This window comes from Panthera pardus, unplaced genomic scaffold (genome assembly GCF_024362965.1).
Source record: "Panthera pardus isolate Hobbes unplaced genomic scaffold, ASM2436296v1 HiC_scaffold_20, whole genome shotgun sequence".
In the NCBI taxonomy this organism is placed as follows: domain Eukaryota; kingdom Metazoa; phylum Chordata; class Mammalia; order Carnivora; family Felidae; genus Panthera; species Panthera pardus.
The window spans coordinates 92,284,963-92,307,287 of record NW_026526766.1 but is presented as its reverse complement, the minus strand read 5'-3'; the positions used below and the strand labels follow the sequence as shown (position 1 = coordinate 92,307,287).

The 22,325-nt window shown below is 65.6% G+C and overlaps 2 protein-coding genes and 1 long non-coding RNA gene across 6 annotated transcripts; 2 read left to right on the top strand and 1 right to left on the bottom strand.

Annotated features, from left to right (window-relative positions):
- The first annotated feature begins 4,484 nt into the window (after positions 1-4,484).
- Positions 4,485-9,720, top strand: LOC109258761 (uncharacterized). The gene is made up of 2 exons (XM_019435850.2): positions 4,485-6,130; positions 6,388-9,720. Exons 1-2 carry the CDS (start codon positions 5,636-5,638, stop codon positions 6,505-6,507), a joined length of 615 nt encoding a protein of 204 aa, XP_019291395.2. The 5' UTR covers positions 4,485-5,635; the 3' UTR covers positions 6,508-9,720.
- Positions 9,721-11,617: 1,897 nt separating this feature from the next.
- Positions 11,618-15,422, bottom strand: TMEM250 (transmembrane protein 250). 4 transcript variants are annotated; one of them, XM_019435949.2, is made up of 2 exons: positions 15,310-15,422; positions 11,618-13,991 (listed from the first exon to the last, which is right to left on the bottom strand). In XM_019435949.2, exon 2 carries the CDS (start codon positions 13,939-13,941, stop codon positions 13,453-13,455), a length of 489 nt encoding a protein of 162 aa, XP_019291494.1. In that variant the 5' UTR covers positions 13,942-13,991; positions 15,310-15,422; the 3' UTR covers positions 11,618-13,452. The 4 variants fall into 4 exon arrangements, with proteins under 4 accessions (XP_019291494.1, XP_019291493.1, XP_019291491.1 ...); XM_019435948.2 differs by having other exon boundaries at positions 15,306-15,398; XM_019435946.2 differs by lacking the exon at positions 15,310-15,422 and adding an exon at positions 14,936-15,259.
- Positions 15,423-17,069: 1,647 nt separating this feature from the next.
- On the top strand, positions 17,070-21,637 carry LOC128778668 (uncharacterized). The gene is made up of 2 exons (XR_008424405.1): positions 17,070-18,899; positions 18,984-21,637. It is a non-coding gene; the product is annotated as an uncharacterized LOC128778668 (long non-coding RNA).
- The last annotated feature ends 688 nt before the right edge of the window (positions 21,638-22,325 follow it).

Sequence of the window (22,325 nt, the reverse complement as noted above, 5' to 3'; positions counted from 1 at the left end):
TCCCCGGCCACCGCCGCCACGGGAGGGCTTTCCCGTGAGCGCCCGGCGGTCCCAGCGTGGCAGAGTCAGGGAAGACCCCAGGCCTGACCCCGGGGTAGCTGCCAGCAAAGTGGCAAGGCTCCGATTCCACCCCACCCGAGGGAAGATCCGGGAGAGGCCCCGGCCGCCTGGTCTGGGGCCACACGCCAGCAGCCCACAAAGCATCCCTTTGTCGGGATCCTGCTCCCTGCCGACTGGGCGGTGCAGGGGGGCCCGACAGCCCCGGCTGTCCCCTCGCGGCCAGGGTTTGAGTGGGGCCCCCAGTCTCACCCCGGACTCCGGGATCTCAGCGGGGGCAGAGGCCAGCCACGCCGCAGACCCCCGCCCCCAGATCTGCAGTCAGGCCTCCAGTTTTAGCCGGTGGGTGTTTGCCCGCCCATCCCCCATCCCCAGTTTGGGATTCAAATGGAGGCCACCACCCCTTTTAACATTAAACACTCCAACCCGATCCCGTAGCCCGCACCCTCCAGGAAGCCTGCCCAGGACCCCAGGGTGGCGCTGCGGAGCCTTTGAGGGGAGCCGGGATCCACGGGAAGGGGTGGGGGTGGTGGGGCAAGAGCTGCCCACACCTCGTGGCCGTCCTGGGCCATAGGGCATAGGACACCAGGCAGGGACCCCACGGACCCAGGCCACCCTTCCTGCCAAAGCCCAACACAGGACATCTGGAGGGCAGTGGCCGACCTTAAACACAGCCCACGCCCCTCCCCAGGAAACCACCTCGCCTTGGTTCCTGGCCCAGCTCCTGGAGATTGGGGGCGGATGGGGAGCTGAGGGCCTGCCCCCAGGGAGCATTCTGTGCATTCCTGCTGGAGGAGGGGACAATGGAAGGTGCCAGCAGGTCGGGAGTCTCAGGGGCCTTGCCCCTCCCCCAGACCCTCCTAGGAAGGGGCTGGCAGCCAAACTTACCTGGAGGTCTGCCAGCTTGGCCTGTCACATACCTTCCTGGTCCCCCTGCCGTTTCTGTCCTTACCACGGTTACCCTGGAGGATCGGCGGGAACCCCCAGGAGACAACAGACCCTCCCCCCCGGGGGGCCCTCCACTCCCCCTTGGGGATGAACTGGGCTGCAAGGCACTTACATGGGCCTTGCACGCAAGGGCACATGTGGTCACTGGCACCTCTTTTGGGGTGTCATTGCTGTGCTCAGAAGCCCAGCGTGGCGTGCAGGCCGCGGTGGCTCCTGGCTCGAGCTGCCTGGCACCCCTCACCCACCGCCAGGTCCACGGTCAGGAGGCACTGGCCCACACCGAACGGGGACCAGGCTTGCTCTGCAGCGGATCTGGCAGCAGAGTCCCGGGGTCCCGGCCCCGCAGAGAAGGCCTGGCCAGGGCCTCATTCTGTGCTCAGTGAGTTCCCAGCAGGCCTGAGCAGCTGGCCTCTGCCCGCTCCCCGGCCTTGGTCCTCCTCCCACCCACCCACGCCCTCCTTGTAGCCCACGGGCCACCGCCTGTGCTGGCTGATTTCCCCTGTGCCCACTGTCACAGGGCCTTTGCACCTGCAATCCCCTGCCTGGGATACCTCCACTCTGTGTTGGCAAGTGAACTCGGATCGGTTCGTCCCTTAGGTGGTCTCCTCAGGTGCTCAGGGAAGCCATCCCGACCCCCCAGGTGGCTCTCGCAGGGTTGGGGCCCCTCAAGGCAGCCATAGGTATGGCTAATAGCACATGGGCTAATCGGGCCCCTACCCAGGGTGAAGAGCCACAGTTGCTGAGCTCCGGCAGCCTGGGAGGGTTGCGGGCCAGGCCCCTCGCCAAGGTGGGGGGGCAGGGGGCGAACAGGCTGGCTCGCCTGCCCCCAGAGCAGGAAGACCAGGTCATCCTTGAGCACAGCTGTGTGCCAGGCCTGGTGCTCGGCCACGGATGTGCTGGGGAGCAAGATGGGCCAGGGCCGCAGTCCTGGGGCTGCTGTCCGAGCCAGGGGGACGGTCAGTGAAAAACGAAGCTAGAAAGTGCTGTGCGCACAGTGAGGTCCTTCACGCGGTAGGACAGCAGAGCGGGACCCAGAAACCAGCCAGGGCGGCCACAGACTCACCTCCAGCTCTGCCCGCACGGACTGAAAGCGTTCGGCCGGGAAAGGTGCGCGGGTCTCCAGGATCAAACGTAGAATTGCACACAGTCCAGCGGGTCCCCTTGTGGGTACGAACCAACATTGCAAGCAGGGGCTCGGAGCGCTGTCTGCACCCCCACGTTCGCGGCACCCTTCCCAGCGGCCAAGGGGTGGAAACAACCCGTGTCCTTCGATGGGACCGCCGGATGTCGTCTTTCTTACAGCAGAACGGTGTTCAGATTCCGCTTACGGGAAATACCTAAAGGGTCACGCTGCTGGAGATAGGGCGCAGTGGGGGAGGGGGGGGGGAGGAGGCCCTGACCGCTGGGTTCTACGAGACCCACTGGGGACTCCCCCGGAGTCCAGGGAGGGCTGAGCTGGTGAGGACCCCAGGAGATGGAACCAGGGGGAGGGAGCAGGGCGGGAGGCCTGCTGGGGGGCAGTTTGGGGGGAACGTGGCCTCCCGTGTGGGCTGCGTGAGCCCCTGGATAGTTCCCGCTGGAGTCAGAGGCCCCGGGAGTCAGACCAGATGTGACCAGGGACCAGTGCGTGGGGATGCAGGGTCCCTGCCGTCACCTGTGCTCACCGCTGCCCCAAAGCCAGTGGTCTGTGAGCATCTGGCCACGCGGTCGAACTGCCCTCCACCAAAGACCTAGTGGCTCCCCGAGCCACGCTGCCAGCTTGGTCCTCCCCCACTTGCTACACCTCCTCCTGGGCTCCTGTCCTGCTGAACCACAATCTGCGTTGCGCTGCCCCCCCCCCCACATGACCAGTGTGCACGTTAGGATCTGAGGTGCGCTGGTCCACACTGGGATCCGTGGGGAGCGCCGTCGGGCCCTGCCTGGCCTGCCCTCCACCCCCGTGGGCCCCGTGGGCCCCTGCCTGAGACCCATAGGCCCTGCTGGCTGCCAGCTGTGGACCCAGAGCCCTCGGGGATGGATGGAGGGGACGTGATGTCTCAGACCCCAGACTCCAGGGAGCACAGTCCCCAGGCAGGACCGCTGGACCTGGGGTCTGCACGTGCAGGCTCGCCAGGAGCTTTCACCCACTGTCAGGCAGCTAGAGGGCAGCTGGGCCCCTCAGATTCAAATCTGGGTCTGGTCCTGTGCGGAAAGCCGGGCGCTTGCTGGTCTGGAGGCACGGAAAGACTAAAGCCATCCAGCCAGAGGTGGTGGCGCCAGCGCAGTGGGGCCCGGGTGTGTCCACCAGCAGAGCTGGTGGGTTAGGAGGGGACACATCCGCTCTGCTCTCTTGCCCGCCGACCCGCTGGACCCTCCTCTCCATGCCCCGCTGCCTCTCCGAGGGCCGCTTCACCTTGTCTGCAGGGGTCGTGAGGTTTAAGTCCTCTGATGTGGTAACTCCTCTCCGTGCCTTCACCTAAAACCTCAGCGTGGGCTGCGGGCCGTCCCTCACCTTGGGGCTCCCCACTGAGCCCCAAGGCTGGGAGCAGAGTGGCCTCGAGGGGCACGCCTCCTCCAAGCCCCCAGCAGCCCTGCTCCTGGGCCCACCGCAGGCATGGCCTACCCCCGGACGGGCCCCTGGGGGTGGTGTGGAGCATGGCGGGGTGATGGGCCACCCCAGCTGTGGCTCCCACTCCTCCTTTCCCTCCACTGCCATTCTGGCTCGCAAGACATCCGAGTTCCCCGGCAAGGGGTCTTGGGCCTGCTCTCCGCTCAGACGCGCAGCACAGAGGAGGCCCCGGGCCTCTACGCTCCAAGCCCTGACCCAGGTGACACGCCTCACGTAGACTCTCCAGGGCTCGGGAGGGCAGGGGGAGCCCATGACCCACAGCTAGCCATCGACCGGGAGGAGCTGGCAGGAGGGCCCATGGAGCGAGCCCCTGCAGTCACTCCATGTGGCTGTCCCAGGCAGGGTCCTCCTCACAACCTCGCCCCACCCCCCCCAGAGGAGAAAGGGATGTGTGCTGTCCCTCGTCCCTGCCTGTGTGTGGCCATGCGGTCACGTGTCCCAGAATTGCCCTGTGGCCTGTGGGGTCCCCTCAGATGGCCATGGACTTCCCCAGGGAAAAAAGCCAAAAGTGACAGATGGGGGGTGGGGGGGCATCCCCTGCCCCTTGAGGACCCGACTGTCTGCTCTGGGTGGTGACTGGGGCTGCAAGGGAGACTGAATCCAGCCCTGCCCGGTGGACACCAGGGCCCTGGTCCCTGCTGGCCGTGGCCATCATCCTCGTCATCTGTCTTTTGTCCTGGAAAATTCTTCTTCTTTTTTTTTTCAATGTTTATTTATTTTGAGAGAGGGAGTGAGGAGCAGAGAGAGAGTGAGTGGATCAAAAGTCAGATGCTTGACCAACTGAGCCACCCAGGCGCCCCCGTCCTGGAGAATTCCGGGCGAGGCCCCGGTGGTTCGGATTCGGGCGCCCACATGAGGTGGTCAGCCTGGGGGAAGGGCCAGAGTGGGCCTTCCGGTCACCAGGTGTGGCCTTAGCTCAGGCCTGGCCTACGTGCTGGTGACACGTCCCCATGGCTGCTGGAACCCCTGCCCCACCGGGGAACTGCCACAGCCCTGTGTCCACTGGGTCCAGGTACCTCCTTGTTTCTTAAGTTTATTTATTTGAGAGAGAGAGAGAACGGCACATCGGGGGAGGCAGGAGCCAGGTCGAGAGTGTCTCCCCAGTGAACAGAAAGGGCGAAGGTGCTTGAGGGTGTGGGGTCCCGGCCCCCGCTGGTGGTGGGACCTGCCCCCTCCCCGCCCCCCACGCTCCACACCCGGCCCCAGCCAGGGCATCCTGGGCTGGGCGCGCCTGGCTCCAGACAGGTGTGTGAGCAGGGGCAGACCCTCTCCCTGACTCCCCTCCAAAGCGGCGCAGGGGAGGGGTTTCCCCTGGGCATTTCGCCAAAGGCCTGGACAGACAGCTGGGTTGACTCCTCTGGATCGTAGAAGCCACCTCTCCCAAACCCAGGCAGAGCAGGCTCGTTCTGGTCGGTCGGAGCTTGTAACTGAGGCACAGTAAGAACCAGAGGTTCCTAAACTTCCCCAAGGGGTCACGGCTTGTCAGCCTGCACCGCGGCCACCCTGGCAGAGACGGGCTTTTCCTCTGCTGGCACTGGCTTAGTCGGTGTCGGCACACAGACCCCGCTCCAGGCTGGAGGGGGGGGCCCCGGCAGCTCGGCGCTGGGGCTGGGGCTCGCCCCCTTCCGCTCGCTGGCTTGCTCGCCAACCCTGGGCCCCGCGGCTCCGCTGAGAGTGGGTCCTCAGGCGGCGGCTGGAGACTGCGGAGCTCGCCTGCCCCCCCCCCCCCCCAGCTCCCCCAGCCTCTGCTTCCGCTGGACCCTCTTCTGCAGCCGGACCAGCGCCCCGGGACCCTGCGGCCGGAGGGGGACTGCTGTGCACGGGGGCCATCTGAGGCCGCGCCCCACGGGGCCCGGGGACATCTGTGAGTCCTCGGAGGCGAGTTTGGATCCCTTACACAGAAGGAAACTGGGTGAGTATTTTGGTTCCGCGTCAGCGGCGGCGGACTTGGTGGCTCTCCGCGCACGTGAATTAGGGCAGCACCGTTTCGGCTTCTGCGCGCCTCCCCTCAGTTTAAATCGGATGCTCCCATCTCCTTCCTCTTTTGTCCTAAATTTCCACCGCTTTGTGCAGCTGCACAGCAGCTGTGGCTTCCTGCTCCCGAGAAGGCTGAGGCGCGGGGTGGCTTCGCGGACTCCCCTCCTCCCGGGAGGGACGGCGGAGCCTGGCCCGGTCACGCCAGGGCGGGCGCAGCAGCTGGGGGACAGTCTGTGCCTCCTGCAGGACACAGGTGAGGGCCGGGCACACACCGCCCGGAAGCGGGCCTCGGAGGCGCAGCCGGGGACGCCCAGGGAAGACCCGTGCGAGGGCGCCGGGGGCCAGGTCCGAGGCGGCGGCTACCTGCCCAGGAGAGCTCGGCCAAAGGCGGCCGCCCATCCCCACGGACGCTCCCGGAGGGAGACGCTCCGCCGCGGACACCGAGCTCGCGGAGCACGGAGTGACCCTGGACACAGTCGTGCGGAAAGCGTCAAGGGCCTACGGGCACGAGAACATGCCGTCCTCAGGGTCCACCCCGAGGTGAAGGTGTTAGGACGCGGGGCCTTGGGGAGCGGAGGGGGTCGTGGGGCGGAGCCTCAGGGGAGGGACTCCAGAGCTCCCTCACGGCTCCCGGCTCCCGCCGCCGCGGGAGGACACAGCGAGAGGTCTGCCGGTGCAGGATCCTGGCCTCGCAGCCTCCAGAGCCGTGGTCGTGGGGCCGTCGGTGGTGTTGGGTTACGGCCGCGGGGATGCCCTGAGATAGGACGGCGCTTCACCCCTGTTCGTCCATCCCACAGCTGTGCCAGCATGCCGCACCCCCGGAGGTCTGGCCACCTACCCCTGCGGTCAGGACCTGGAACACGTCTGGGCCGCGAAGGGCCTTCCTGCCCTGTCCCAGGGCCATCTCATCTCCCTGACGCAGCCTCGGCCCCTGGCTTCCACACCTTCCCCAGAAGAGGGCCACCCTGAGCTCTGGCCCACCGGGGCGGTGTGGGGACGGACATCAGGAGTCCCCCACCTTCCCCTCTGCAGCTCCTGCCAGTGGGAAACACCTGCTCCGGCTACCCTCCCGCTGTGGGAAGAGCCTCGTGCAGCAGCAGCCCTGTCCCCTCCGGACTGTGAGTCCGGCCGCTCTGGCTTTCCTCTCCCCCATCTTGCAGGGAAAGCCGGTCCCGGAGGGGAGGGAACACGGCACAGCACAGCGTCCAAGAAACAAGGCCCTTCATGCGGGTCAGCTCAGGACCATCTGACCCAGACTCGGGAAGGGTTTCGGCTTTCTACAGCAGTCTGTTTTCAAGGCAGGGACACGGGGACAGTGGCCATGGGGGGCTCCCCCGGTCCCCTCGGAGAGCACCTGGGGGAAACACCGGTGCCGGTGGGCCGGGCCAGGACCTGTCCACCCCGCCTTGCTCGGTCTCTGGGTGAACAGAAAACACACCTGCACGCAGGGGCACGCGCACGTGTGAGTGCACACGCACACACACACACGCACACCCCAGCCACGCGGCGGGCCGAAGGGGCTGCACTGCTCTGAAACGCACACTCACCACACGCATGGTGCTGAGCACGGGCTGGACCCACTCCAGGCTGTGTCATCGGCGGGACCCTCGCGCCACAACCGGGAGCCTGGAGCCTCGAACAGGGGGCGGGGCTAGTCGAGCACAAGTAATTCCCGTTACCCTTACGTCAGGCCATCAGGCCGTGTTGTAAATAACGAACTCACATTCCATCACCCAAGGGCTGCCCCTGCCCCTGCCCTGTGCAGGAGGAGAGTTCTGGGGGTCCAGGCGGTGGGAGAATGGAGCAGGGGTGCGGCTGGGCCGCTGCAAAGACCTGGAAACGCACCACCTCTGCTCACCTGAGTTGGCAGGGCGTCAGGAGGGGGCCCCGGGTGCCTGGGGCCGGGGGACTCCCGGGGAGGACTCCTGACCCCAGTGAGGGCAGGCAGGTCGCCGTTCCCTGCCCTTCTGAGACCGCGGCACCCGGTGCAAAAGCCCCGAGGCCTCTTCTGGGTCCACCTGGAAGGAAAGGGCCCGCAGCCCCGGCCCAGCCTCCTGTGCCCCGGGGACCTGGACCCGGCCCCACGGTGGGGGCACCTCGCCGGCACCGCACAGGGGACGCACCGCCACCTGACTGCTCACTGCTCTTCTCCCCGTGACATCGCATCACCGTGGGCCTGGACTGATTGATCTCCGCATGAATATTCATGCGGCATTTCAGCCGGGACTAGGCATGAATATTCTCAGGAAGGGGACCGGATGGCGGTCAGCACGCTGATGCCCAGGCGCTGGTCAGGCTTGCACATCAGCACATCGGCCGGTGGGCCTGTGGGCTTTTGTCTGAACACTCGCCCACGGATAGGACTGCCACGCAGAGGTCGGTGGGATGCCCCAGGCCCTGCCCTGCCCAAACACACAGACCTCCCCACCCAGCGACCTAGCCTAGCCGCCCCCACCCCATCTTCCTGTGGCCTCCCTCCTGCCTTTCCAGACTCCTCCTGGGCCTCCAGGCCCACACCGGTCCCCACCCTGCCCCAGGTGTCTGCCCCCAGCCCGTGGCCCCCTCCGTGACAGGCATGCTGAGGAAGGGCCCGTCTCCGCTCAACCCCGTTCACAGGGCGCCAGCACCTTCCTGGCCTGGGGCCTGCCCTCAGTGCCCCGCCCCCCCAGCCACCTGCCACTCTGGGCTTCCCAGCACAGTTAGGAGCAAACCAGGCCCATGCTGGACCCTAGGAGGTTCTGGCTCGTGCCCCCCGGGCTCTGGCCCCAGCTGCCCCCCTCAGCTGGCCAGGCCGGAGCCAAGGACAGGCCAGCACTGCATCATGTCCCCGCCCAGGGCTGGGGAAGCGTCCCGCCCCAGGTCAGGGTGGTAGGTGAGCTGGTCGAACTGGCCAGAGCTGGAGGAAGTCTGGCCTGGCCTGGGCTCCTGTGAGGCCGCACGGGCCCAGGAGTGGGGCTCTGCCCTCTCTTGGACAAGGGCGCGCTCGCTTCCCGGGCCCAGGTAGCCCTGCTCACCGCGCACCCTCCTCTGCGGCAGGCCCTCCCCCAGCACCAGGCGCAGAGCCGGCCACACAACGAGCGCCACAGCAACCCTGCCAGAGGCCCCGTGTGACACAGCCGCCAGCAGGCCTGGGCACGCTGCCCGCGGGGGGGGGGGGGGGGGGGCGAGGGGGAGGGGCGCAGCCCAGGAGCCGCTGAATCAGCGGCTCCCTCCCGCCCTCCCTGTCCCCTCCGGGCAGGGATGCTGCTGAGGCAGGGCGCTCCCGCCTCTGGGAGCTGTCAGGGAGGCGGCAGCCCCCCCGGGGCTGGGATTTCTGGAAAGTGGCTCCCGGGTGCAGAGCAGCGGGCCAGCCTCGAGGGGATGGGAGGAAAGGCCATCCTGGAGGAGCTGGCCCAGAGAGGCCCTTTCCTAACAGCACCGAGGGAGAAAGGAGAAGAAAGCTCGCTCCCTTCCCAGAAAGGGCTGAATCAGCACCGAACGCCCTGCCATGCGCCAGCTCCCTCGCCCAATCGCACGTTGGAAGCGACAGGGACCTCTCAAGGTCAGGGACCAGCCGTATCTGTGCAGGGAGCCCCAGCAGATCGCCCTGTCCTCCGCAGCAGCCCCCGGGGGAGGGGGTCACGCTCCGCTCCAGAGAGGGGCCGTGCCCACCCCAGCCGTCCTCCCAGGTGGGGCTGTGTCCTCCTCCCACCATGCAGCTGGCTGCCCCCCCCCGCCCCGGGAAGGGGGTGCGGGGATGGGGAACGACACGGGGGACTGACTGCCCCTCGAGGTGCGACCTCCTCAGGGGCTGCCAGAAGTGCAGAGAGAGCATGAGGTGCCCGGTCGGCTGCGCCGGGGTCTGCACGGCACCCAGACTTTCTCAAATAAGCATCTGGTTTCCAGAAGCTCCCAAGTCACTGCCCCTCCTGGCCGCCATCCCCTCTGACAGCCCCTCACACCAGCCACGGAGGAGTCAGGCCCTGGGAGTCCCTCAGCAAAGGGACAGACTGGACAGCGAGCCTGAGTGCACAGGAGTGCCCAGAGGCTTCTCCTCCTGCGTCCCAGCACCTGGCTCTGGCCCGCAGGGACCCAGCACCTGCGCCTTTGTTCAAGGAAAGTGCTTCCCCGGTTCCTCCTCGCCCCGCCCCCGCCCCGTGCCTCCCTTTGCTTCTGTCCTCACCCTGGCCTCCCTGCGACCTTGCCAACTGGACCATCCTCCTGCCTGGCTTCCCTCTCCCCCACACCCACTGCCTCCGGGCCAAGCCCCAGCCCCACCCCCCCAGCTCTCGGGCAGGCCAGGTTCCCAAATCAAGGGCCCACTCGCCCCCACCTCCGTCCTGTCCCATCACCGGGGGCAGCACTGCCACCTGCAGAACCTTCCAGATGCTCTCTGAGCCCATCTTCTCCCACCTGGAGTCCCGCATGAGCGCCAGGGGCCCCCCCTGCCCTCCCAGCTCACTGGCTCTGGGGTCTGGTCAGGCCAGCTCCGGCTCCTGGCATTTACCAGCATGGCCCTGGGACCTGTGCTCAGGCCAGGCTTCGTCTCCACTTGGCCCCGGCACCTGCCTCCTCGTGGCCCCCGGAAGCCTCCAGGCCTGTAGGTCGTTCCTTTCTTCTCGAAGATGCCGAGCCCACAATGAGCAGATGCTCTGCTCTGAAGAAGACATCTCAGCAGGAAGCCTGCTCTCCCCAGAAGCTGCCCTCACGGGTCACCGTCCCCAGCTGAGCCAGCCACTGCCTCACGTGGTGCCCCGGGGCCCGGACCACTCTGAGTGGCAGCTCCTTAACTGAAACCTCACATCCCTCCTGCCGTCCACCCGCCCGGGACCCTGCATGTTGTCCTCGAAGAGAGGGGCTGAGGGCAGGGGTGACTTCGGCCCCGAGGTGGGTGGGAGTTGGCGGGAAACCCCTCACTGGACGGCACCTCAAACCCCGAGGGCTCGCGCTCACCGAGCACCATCACAGCCTGCTTGGTCCGCTACCTGGGAGCCACGGCACCCGGGTCAGGCCTCAGCGTCCCGCGAGGCCGGTGGCGCAGCAGCGCCCCCGCCACGCAGGCCTCGGGCGCCTGGGAAGACAGCACCCCCCCTGGCCTCGAACCAGGCGAGGCCCCGGGAAGGCCGGCGTCCTGAGGCATGCCGGGGACCACGCCTACAGGTGCACGCCCTAACCCTTGGGGCCGCCCGAGGCGGGACAAACGCCACCTCCTGAGCAGCCTCTGCCACTCTCGGGAATGTTACCAGCTCTGCCATCGAAGGCTACCCCCCACACGACTTGGATTGTTTTCTTCTGAGAAAACCCTCCGTTCCACAAGATTCCGGAGGCCGCAGAGAACGGCTGCGTGGCACTTTCTGGCTGCCATGGCAGCTTGGAGGGATGCTGCCCTCGTCGGTGACCTGGGAGAAGTCAGACACGGGCGTCCCTGCACAGAAGCCAGGAAACCCTGACAAGCTGAGGGCGCTAAGTAATCAGGCGTCTGTCATCTTTCCGAGTGTTTTGGTCACTTACGCTTTTTTCTCAGTAGCCTCCACACCCAACGTGGGGCCTGAACTCCCCACCCTGAGATCTGAGACGCGCACGCTCTGCGGGCTGGGCCGGTCGGGCGCCCCACGTGCTTTTGGTTAAACAAGAACCACGACTTTAGTTTTCAGCCAGGGTTCTCTCCGCACACACGTATCTTCCCCTGAAGTGGAACTCACGCTGCGCTCACTCCTGTGACCTGTTCCCACTCACCGCACGGGCGTCTCCTCGCCCTGTGAGGACCCTTCACGCCCGTCTGCTGGTGGGAGTCGGCCCTCGTGGACCCGGCCAGGGCCCCCCGCCAGCGCTGCCACTGTCCCTGCCATCCCGACCGGGTCCCCAGGACTTCGAGGTCAAGGTGGGCCCGCCAAAGCCCACCACGCCTGTCCCTCCCCCGGCATCACAGGTGACCGCTTCAACACGTTCCCAGTGTTGCTCGTGACAGACGCCAGCTGCGACGTTTTCGGTTGGTTACATCCTTAAAAAATAAAATCAGATTTTGAGCTTTAAACAATCACTCCGTCAACACGTTAAAAAAATAAGTTTAATGCAGGTGGCTCATTTCAATAAAGAATTTAACAGGCACTCGAGACGCGGAGTATCTTTGTGTTCAGTGCGCCACCCCCTCGCACGGCCGGACCCCTCCTGCCGTCCTGACTTCGCGGACACGTGCCCACCCCACCGACGGGAGCTCTGGGGGAATCCGAGCCAATTAACACGAAACAAAACTTTGAGGAAACAGCATGACTTAGTGCAAAAGATTCTGCGGCGCTGAGCAGCGGCGTGCACGCAGGTCAGCTCCCCGCCTGCCGTCCGGGAACTAAGAGAACTGCGAACCAGGAGCCTTCGGGCCGCCCTCGGGTCGGCGACCTGGAAGCTGCAAGTCAGAGCGCGGTTCGCCGCCGAGCGCCCTTCGCCTTCTCCACCTGACTTGGGGGCTCTCTTCCAGTGGGACCCAACCGTCCGACAGCTCCCTACCGCCGCCACCGGACTGCCCGGCCAGGCAGGGTCAAAGGGGCGCTGCCCACGCCCGGGGGGTGGGGGTGGGGACAAGCTAGGGTGAAGCGTGGGTCTGTCACTCCCTAGTATGGGGCCGTGTCCTGTCCCTGGTCTCTGCCTGTTGCCCCAGCACGATTATTCAAAGCGCCTTCTCACCTGCCCAGAGACCCACGGTGACTACTGAGCCCCCAGGCCACTCTGTCCTCCTCCGACAGAGAAGCCCAAGGCCAGGGGTCCGGGCAACACACGGGCCCCCGCTGGACTACCAGCCCTTTGTTCTCTCCCGCCCCCCGTGCATTTCTGCCTTTCACTCCACAGCTGCTCTGGCGGCCACCAGGGCGGGAGCACGGGGCTGAACGTCCCTGGCTTAGAGGCCCGGCCCTGGGGCACACGCGTAACTCTGAGAGGTGCTTTTTACACAGAAGCTTTGCTTGTGCTTCTGCGGTGCCCGCTCAGGCCGTGCTGCACCTCCTCGAGACCTCTGACGTCAGCTCCGTGCACGTGCGGTTCCCCTCCAGCCACCCCTCCGAGGAAGAGAAGCCAGAGCCCCTCCCCCAGCAAGCAAGGAGTTAAGCTGCCTCCTCAGAAATCCACACTTGAAGAGGCTGTGGCATCCAACCTGACGTCAACAAACCGGCGGAAGAAGACGGGCCTGCCCCGGACCCAGCACTGCCCAGGGCGGGCCCCTGATCTAGGGAAGCTGCCAAGGCCGCCCGCACCCCCACCGGACTGCATCTAAGCAAACCAACAAGACCCTGAAGCCTGGCCTGGGACGCAGGACCCCCTACGCCTCTCAGGGTCGCAGACGCAGAGTGTGCGAGCCGGGCCCGGATTCGGTGGCCCAGGGCAGAGGGAACAGCCTCGTGGCAGTGCGGTACCTCAGCAAGCTGAGCCCGACGCTCCCCTGAGGCTGGGGCAGGGGCTGGGGGTTGGCGGGAAGGGGGCCGGCGGCTGGCCAGGACGGACTCCCACACCCCGGCCCACGCCTGTGTGCCGGACAGGCAGCAGGGACGCACAGGCTCCCCCGGGGCAGACGGGGCCAACGGGGCCCACCCTGGCAGCGCGGGGGCCGGAAGTACAGGCTGGCGGCCACGGGCGCTGTACCGACGCGGGCACACCAGGAGGATCGGGGCGGAAATCCGGCAGCAGAGGGGGCACCGGCGTCCCCTTCGCGGCGCAGCCTCAGCCCCCCTCCCCCACGGGCTGGGGGCGGGGCGGACGCCGCGGCCGACCCCCATCCGTGAGCCGGCTTGGGAAGAACAAGGACCTGACCTACCCCGTCGAGGAGAACGCGGCCACAGGCGCACCCACCGCCGCCGGTCGGGCCAGAGAAACCCCAGAGCCAGGCCCGCCGCTGCCCCTCACATGTCCACGAAGACCATGAAGCACCAGCCCAGGCCCCCAACCAGCAGCACGGTTACTCGGATCCCGTAGATGAGCAGCTCGTTCAGGAGGCGGAAGTCGACGCGCCGGCGGCCAAGCAGCAGCAGCAGCACCGACAGCTTGAGCTGGAAGCGCAGCAGGACGCGCACGCCCAGGTACTGCAGGCAGAAGAGGGCGGCCAGCGCGCCCCACAGCGTGGCCGTGAACAGGCTGCAGCTAAAGTACAGCAGGAAGCGGATGAAGCCGTAGAGCCAGCGCGCCCGGATGTAGACGTCGAAGTTGTTGTACTTAGTGCGCGCCGGGCGGGAGGTGCGCGCCGGCCCGCAGGCTGCGTGCAGGCAGGTGGTGTGCGGGCCGTGGAAGGAGCGCACCCGCCGCGGGATGGGCATGACCGGCATTGGGGCCCGGGCGGTGGTGCTAGCTTGTGGCAGCGGTGGTGTCCGGGCAGTGGTCAGCATAGGCGTCATGGGCACCTAGGCCTGGAAGCCAGCAGCTGAGCCCTGGGGGAGGCGGTGGCCTGCAGGAAAGCGACAAAGAGGAGCCGGGTCAGCCCCGGGACGATGTGAGCAGGTGCATCCGTTCTGGGAAAGCAGCCAGCCCTGGGGCCGCAGCGGAACTGAGTCTAGGTCAGGGGGATCTGCTGGGGCTGGGGTGGGGGGGCGGGGGGGGGGAGTGTTGCTCTTTCCACAGGCACTACTGGGGACATTTCACGGGGACACAGACGGATGAGTTCGCCTCAGCAACTTGACAGGCCAAGTGCTGCAGACAGCGGGTTGCGGGGCTCCGAGGTCACCTGCCGGGCCTGAACCCTGGCGCGGTCACCCACTAGGAGCAAGCTGGAGCGGTTTACGTCACCCTCCCATCCCTGCTCTGCAAAGCAGGAATGCTCGCTGCGCTGTGCTCCCCGGGGTGCTGGGGGTTAGCTGGTGGCCGTGCCCGGTAGGCGGAGGACAGCTGACTGCCAGTGGTGCCATCACAGGCCCACAGGTTGGGCGCAAGGAAAGGAGAACTAAATACCAAGTGGCTCTCTGGTAACTGCCACTCACAGGTCGCCTAAATAACTTGTGGGTGGAAAAACATGCAAGTACAGGACGTGTGAGACAGGGGCGGCCAGGTTGGTTGCGGGCTCAGGAGACACATCACACGGGGGCCCTGCCGCGGGGACCCGGGGTCTGCGCTGAGGGTCGCGGAGGCGGCGGCCGGGCGCGCCCAGCCCTTCCCGCAGGCTTGGCCAGAACCTGGTCCCGCGCCTCCGGGCGGCTCCGCGCGGCTCGCCTCGGCCGGGCCTCGTCCGCAGGGTCCCCGCCCGCTCCCTGCTCGTCGCGGGGACGCGCCCGCCGCCGCCCCCACGCACGGTCCTCCAGCGTCGGCGCCGCGGGCTTCCGGGGCGGGCGAGGACCGGCGGGGACCCGGCACGCGGCGGCCGCCCGCCACCCCGGGGCAGGCCCGCCCGCCGCTCACCAGGTGCCCTCTCCGCGCCGGCGTCGGGGGAGGCCGGCGGTGCGGGCGGCCGGGCCGGCGGGTCCCCCCGGCACGAGGGGCTGCAGGAGCAGGGCGGCCGCATCATGGTGCCGAGGGCGCGGCGACTGCGGGTCCCGGCCGCTCACGCGTCCCCGCCCGAGGGCGCCCCGGAGGGCCCGGGGCTCGCGCGCCCGGCGGCCGGCAGCGTTTGGCCCAGCGTGGGAGCCGTAGCGCCGTCCCTCCGCGGCCACCGTAGGGCTTCCCTCCCACCCCTCCGCCCGTGCCGACACCGAAGGCGCCTCCCTTCCCCCTGCTCGGGCCGACTGCGAGCGGCCGGAACGCGGCCCTTCCCCAGGGCGTGCGTGCTTACGTGCCTGCGTGCGCGCGCGGCCCTTAACGTTGCCGACCGAACCCTCGCACCGCGTACGCCGCCGGCGGCTCGCTCTGTCTTGCGCAGGCGCAGATCGTGGGCGGCTCCTCCGCGCACGCGCCGCGGTGCCCGAGGCGGCCGGCAGTGCGCAGGCGCGCGCCCGCGAAGGCTGGGCTGCGAGCGGCGCTCTCCTCGAGTTGCTGCTGAGGATCCAAGCTGGTCCCGGACCGGCCGCGGCCGTTCGCGTGTGCGACCCGCAGGGCTGCGGCCGGGCGGGGGGACGGGGACGGGGGGCGACTCCAGCCGCAGCCCTGGGCTTGCCCCTTCCTGGGACAATGAGGATGCAGTGCAGACTTAAGCGTTTCGACCCGACTGGGTGTCAGCGTCGCGGGGACACTGGGTGCCCCTAGAGTGTCCGAGTCCTCTCAAGCTTGGGGGTCTGCGGGCCACACACTCGTGGACGCGGCTGTCTGTGCCACCGGGGGCTGGGCTTGGTCGCAGTTGTCTGTGGACGCTGATGGACACCTTCACGGTAGCTGCCGGTGGGCTGCCCTCCTCCAGGCTGGCCACCGGGCTCTCCCCATCCGCCGGCACCCCTGAAGTTAGCCTAACCCCACCGCACTCACATCCTAGCTCTGACTCACTGGGCATGCGGTCCTGGTTCTCCGATCGCGCCCAGCTGGTGGGGAGGGTCTGGCAGGGTCAGGATGCGGAGCTGGGGGGGGGAGGCAGGTAGGCCTGAGGCCGGGAGAGGTTTGAAAAGTGCCCACAGCGCCTGTGAAGGGGCAGCGGGAGAAGATGGGAGAGAAGGGGGAGATGTTAAATATTTCTTGAAACGCGGTCTTTCTGTGGCCTGGGATTTTGCAGTGGCCCCTGCTCCACCCTCCACCCTGAGGTGGTGGTTTTCCTCTCCAGCCCCGGGTCCAGCCCTCTCCCCTTGGGACCCCCGCCCCACAGGCCCCCTCCTGGGCTCTGTGAGGAAGCCCCATTGCTCTCATACATGACCTTTCCCTTCACACTTGCTTGTTCTGCTCTTCTGCTCCTTCTCCACCTGCCGAGCTCCTACTCACCCTTCAAGACCCCGGTCAAGTATCCTCTCCTCTGGAAGGTGCCTCCAACCACGTATCCCCCCTTCCCGGGCACCCCTTACCCCTCCTGAGTGTGAGTGGAGGGGATTTGTTTCCTCTCGACCATTCCTTTCTTCCATCCCCAAAGTTCCAGTTTGGTTTATAGACCTATGTCCCCCACTGGCTCGGTTTTCTTATCATGGCCCACGGTGAGACATTTCTATTTTGTGATCTAGTGGCCCACACACGTGTTTAAACAGCTCCAGGGGCGCCTGGAGTCTGTTAAGCGTCTGACTTCGGCTCAGGTCACGATCTCGCGGTTTGTGAGTTCGAGCCCCGCGTCGGGCTCTGTGCTGACAGCTCGGAGCCTGGAACCTGCTTCGGATCCTGTGTCTCCCCTCTCTCTGTCCCTCCCCTGCTCACACTGTCTCTCTCTCAAAAATAAATAAACATTTTTTAAAAATTCAACAATTCTAGAAGCTTCACAGAATAGTACTCCGGACCACACAGTCTGATATGTTCTGTTGTTTCACTGCATCAGGATGCTGCTACCTTCTCAGCCGGTTGAGCATCTGGCTCAGGTCATGATCTCACGGTTCGTGAGTTCGAGCCCCGCGTCGGGCTCTGTGCTGACAGCTCAGAGCCTGGAGCCTGCTTCGGATTCTGTGTCTCCCTCTCGTTTCTGCCCCCGCCCCTCACCCCCCCCCCCCCGCTCTCTCTCTCTCTCTCTCAAAAATAAATAAACACTTAAAAAATTTAAGAAAAAGACGCTGCCACCTTGCCACTACAGGTACAGAGCCCTGAGGAGAGTGAGGATGGGGCTGTGTCCTCAGGGCCACCTCGGTGGCAGGGCCAGGGGAAGCCCCTGAACACCTGCTGTGTTTGTTTGCAGGCCCTTGTTTGGGGGTCCGGTGGGGATCCCAATCTTGCTCTCCATCCTGAGCATCCCCCTCCCGGCTGCAGCCCCGGGCCTCCCCATGGGGGTCAGAGCTGCAGCCGGTGGCCTGGCGCCACCTGCTGGGATGCTGCTGGGGTTGCCACAGAGCTGGCTGCCCAGATTGGGGTGGGGAGAGCTGGCAGAAAGGGTCTGAGTCCGTTGGAGGCTTCAGGGCAGGGCCACAAACCAGGGCGCCCCAGACCGAGCCTAACCATTTCTGTGTCGTCTGTGGCTGCTTTCCAGCTGCCGCGGCAGAACCGAGCGGCCCCCCGAAAAGAGAGCCAACGGCCCACAAACCTGAGGACCCCTACTCGTCGGCCTCTGTGAGGTTTGTTGAGCCCTGCTCCCCAGTTTAAACACGGGGAGGACGGCTGCCGTTCTTGGGTCGTGTTTTGACTTCCCAGGCCTCGGCAGGGGTCAAGCGTGACTTCAGGCTCACAGTAACAGCGATGTCATTTGCCGTGTGTCCTTCAGGGGGAAGGCTTCGTCTCGGGGATTCCAGGGAGAGTGCGCCTCCCGTGGTCCAGTCAGAGGCCTGAGCAAGCCCCCCAGCTCACAGAGGGGCTCGACGGCCCCGGTCCCTCGCACACAGACGTGGGCTGGGACTCCGCCCCTTGGCTCCGGCTGCCTTATGACCAGATCCGAGCCCCAGGGACCCCACTTCCGGGGATGGGTCAGAGGCTGTGCGGCTTCCACCTCGACGTCCTGACGCCCCCTCCCCGCACCCACCTGCTGTGCTGGTGGACAGTGGGTCACATGGGGGGACCCGCAGGGGCCCTGTGACAGGCACGTGGGGGCATCTGAGGAGTTCGTGGGGAGGCCCTGTGGGGGGCTTCAGTGCCCGGCCCATCTGAGCCCAGCCTTCGTGTGTCCGGGGAAGGTACCAGGCCTGTGAGTGGAGGAGGCTCGTGTGATCACGTGGTGGTCACATGCGGGCCGTACAGGAAGTGCGTAAGGGAGGCAATTTGGAGGGTTCGTGGGGGCACGTGGGTCTAATGTGGGGTGACATGGGGCTGTGTGGCAGGCACATGGGGTACGTGGGAGGTATGTGGGGACTGTGTGTGGGGCACGTGATGGTCACTGCCGAGCGCTTGTGGGGGTTGTGGGGTTCATGTGGGGGGCACGTAGGGGCTCGAGGGGGACTCACACCTGTGTGCCACATGTTGGGCGTGTGGGGGGCACGCGGAGGGCATTTGGGGAGGTCGCGTGGAAAGGCATTGTTGGGGGCCTCGGTGCCCTGCCGTGTGAGCCTCTGGCGGGGGCATCAGGCCTGTGAGTGAAGGTCGTTCAGGGCCTCGCCCTTTGGCTGACCTAGGCTTTCGCAGCTGAAACCCCAACGGCACAGGGCAGAGAAGCCCTGCGCGGGCGCTGTCCGGTCCCGGCCGCGGAGACCCTGCCACCGGAAGGAGATAGGTGCTGTTTTTCAGTACTAGACTCCGGCCGTCTCTTACACGCCCGAGTGGCTCGAGTGGGGCGACGTGTCGTTTCAAGTCCTTACAACTGACTTGAGAGGAAGTGCCCTTGCCTCCTGTTTACAGGAGAGATTTTGCTCATCAGGTCTGACGGCCGGGATGGATTCACCGCCCACAGGTGGCTTCCGTGTGCCACGCACGCCGAGCCACGTCCTCCCGACGCCCTGCGGACGTCGCTGTTTGAGGCGGCCCTCCAGCAGAGCCTCTGGCCGTCTGGCCCCTGGCAGTTTCCCTGCTGGTTTTGGTTGTAGAATCCCAGCCCACGTGGGGACAGCAGGGTGCCCCGCTGACGGACCCCGGCCTGTCCCGTCCCTGCTGTGCCTCCCGCTCTACGTCGGTGATCCCGCACCCGATGCTCTTCTCATCAGGGTGGGCCCTGGGCTGGAGTCCCGGGGACCACCTGCCGGTCTGTCCCAAGGGCCGGTTGGACGCCCAGAGGTTGGTCACCCTAGAAACGCTAGGTGGCATTCACAGAGGCAGTGCGGCAGGGTGATCGGGACCCAGCCCGCCCAGGGTGGCCCCGGTTCCACGACTTTCTAGCTGTGGGCAAGGTGTCAGCCGCGCCCCCCCTCTGTCTCGTCCGTCAGGCGGTGGCGATCGGACACAGGCCTCGACCTTGCCCTGGGCGTAAAGCCGGTAGCTGGTGCCAGCTCTTGTGGAGTCAGCCTCCAGGGTGGCCGATCGCCAGCCCGCAGCGGATAGGGCTGACCTGCGTGGCCAGGAGGGCAGGGCCGAGGTGACAGTGACGCCCCCATCTTGCTCTGTCCTGGGTCCCTCACGGGGAAGCTAAGTGATTTCGACACGGCCGTGTGCGAGCCCCGGAGGGAGGCCTCGGGAGGAACGAGCCCTGCCCCGCGCCGGCGTCTGGGACGTCCGGCCTCCAGGATGGGGGGGGGATTCGCGGCTGTTGTTTGGGAGCCGAGGTCCGTGGGGCTTTGACCGGCCCCCTGGTGATCGAGCGCATGTGCTTATCATCATGTTAAGCCATCGCGTCCTGGGGTCACTTGGGCAGCCAGGGTGGCGGGCACAGCTGTGAGGGGTGGCAGTGGCCAGGCCACGCCGAGCGCTTCCCTGTTAGTCACAGGAACCTGCGAAGGCTGCTGCTACTGTCCCCATCTCGCAGGGGCTCAGGGGGCCAGCACCGGACTCAAGTCCTCATCGGCCTTAGGAGGGGCCGGCCTCGGACACAGTCCCTGTGCCGAGCTGGCCTGAACGCACACAGAAGCGTTCCTCTTTGGGTGTCGGCTCTCCGGCGGGCCAGAGCCGGGGAGACAGGCAGACGGGTCCTCTGTTCTCAGTGGGCTTGCTTCCTGCGGCGGTTAGGGAGAAGGAATGGGGTCTCACTCACCTGTCCTCCCCTCCTCACTGTCCCCGGTCTGGCCGGCTCTCTCCCGTCTTCCCAAGTCCGGGGCAGGCTTGAGCTGGACATCAGTCTCACTGTGGCCAGGGCAGGGAGGCCCTCTGCCCGCAGGCCCCCATCCCACCCTCGAGCTGAAGCTCCTGAGGGCGGAAAACTGTTTCCTCCTGTGTCCCAGGTGCCTGGCACACAGCAGGGCCCGGTGTGGACTGGTCGGCTGGCGGACAAAAGTGCCTGGTTCGCGCTGAGCATTCCAAACCAGAGGCCTGGAGGCCTGGCGTCGTCCGGTGACAGCCATGGGCACGTAGGGCATTTACCCTCCCGGCTCCAGCCTGGGCCCCGTGCACACCGCCCTCGAGCAGGGCGGCAGGGGGCTGCTGGAGGGAGGCGGGTTAGGCCGGGCGCTGGGGAAGCACGCAGGCCACCTCTGAGGACCTTGTGAGTGACGCGGGGGCCTGCCCAGGGCTGCTGGGTTATGGTTTATCGATGACACGGTTGCCCGGATGTCACAAGTGCCCTGGCCCCAAGCTACGAGAGGCGGCTGCTCCACATTCGGATGAATCTCTTCACCTTCCTAAGTGCTCAGCCTTCGTCTGCGAGCTGGGGAGGTAGTGTGGCCCCAGCGGCAAAGCCCTTAGCCGAGGCCAGGGCAGAATCCGTGCCCAATAAACGCCACGCCGCCACTGGGAAGCAGGTAAATGGCTGTGAACCAACACGGTCTTAGCGCGCAGACAGGGGCCCGGCCTCTCAGCGCAGTAAGGCAGAGGCCACGCAGCCCAGCTTCTCGGTGGCCCGCCCCCCTCCCTGGGCAGCAGGCCTTATGCCTGCTTACTTACTGGATGTGCCCTCCTAAAACCCAGGCCCAGGCCACGAAGGGGGCACCGGAGGCTCGCTTTCGAGGCTGGCGCTCACACGGGGCCCAGCCCCTTCCAGCCGCCGCGTCCCCGGGCCCAGGCCGTATTTTCTCCTGTGCTAATTTCACAAAGACATGCTCCTACTCCTGTTGATTGAACAGTTCTGTGCTGACAGTGGAGAAGATTTGCTGCAGAGTTTATCATAACCCCAGAGCATGGGCGGTTTGTCTGGCTCTCAGGAGCTCGGGAGGGAGGCGGATATATTTTACGGCGCGCCAGGAAGACAGACGCATTTATGTGTCACTTGTTGCGATACAAATGCTAACTTGTACTCCTTCCAAAACTTTTAATGAATTGTATATGTTCCGAGAGATTTATAGGGTGAGCGGAATGGCTCAAAATGTTACTTTTAACATATTTGTCACTTAGGCAACAGCACCAAAAAAAAATCTGGAAGATATTGCATTCAGAAATAAATCACAAATAGATGCATTTTAAAAGAGGTTTATTTTGGCCGTTAATGGTTGATGGGCCCCCCAGTGCAGGATTTAAAGTTAAATTATGCAAGATCAAAAACAAACCTTATAATACTTAATCAAACATGCATAAAACTGGCAGGTCCAATAAATTCTCCCAATTAACTTGCTTCAGATTGTGATTGCATTTGCTAATTTAATCAGCCCCAGAATAATCGGGAGGCCGGGAACTGATGAGTGAGTGAGGGTGTGCCCGCCGTGGGAGAGGAGGGGCTCGGAGCAGCGGGCAGGAGGGCCACCGAGAAAGGCGCTCTTTTCCGTGAGGCCAGCGATCCCCTCTTCTCGGCTCACAGAGGAAGAGCCTATCAGCCGGGCACCCGGCTCAACTCCCCTCGAGCGTGCGGTTCTGGACGAGCCAGACCTGGGCATCACCATCTAGAACCAATTCCATTCTGGGTTTGCTTGACTCCAGGAGCCCCGTGCTCTCGTCAGCCACGGACGCCAGCCCCTTCCAGAATGTGCTTGGAACGTTCTGTCCCGCTGCCTTTTCCCCTTGGAGCCTGCCCGTTCCAAACTGATTCTTTTTTTTTTTTTTTTAAGGTTTATTTATTTATTCTGAGAGAGAGAGAGAGTGCGAGCAGGGGAGGGGCAGAGAGACGGGGGGGGGGGGAGAGAGAGAGAGAGAGAGAGAGAGAGAGAGAGAGAGAGAGAGAGAGAATCCTGAGCAGGCTCCACAGTGTCAGTGCAGAGCCCGACATGGAGCTCGAACCCACGAACTATGGGATCACGACCTGAGCTAAAACCAAGCGTCAGATGCTTAACCAACTGAGCCACCCTCATTCTTGATTAAATGAGGG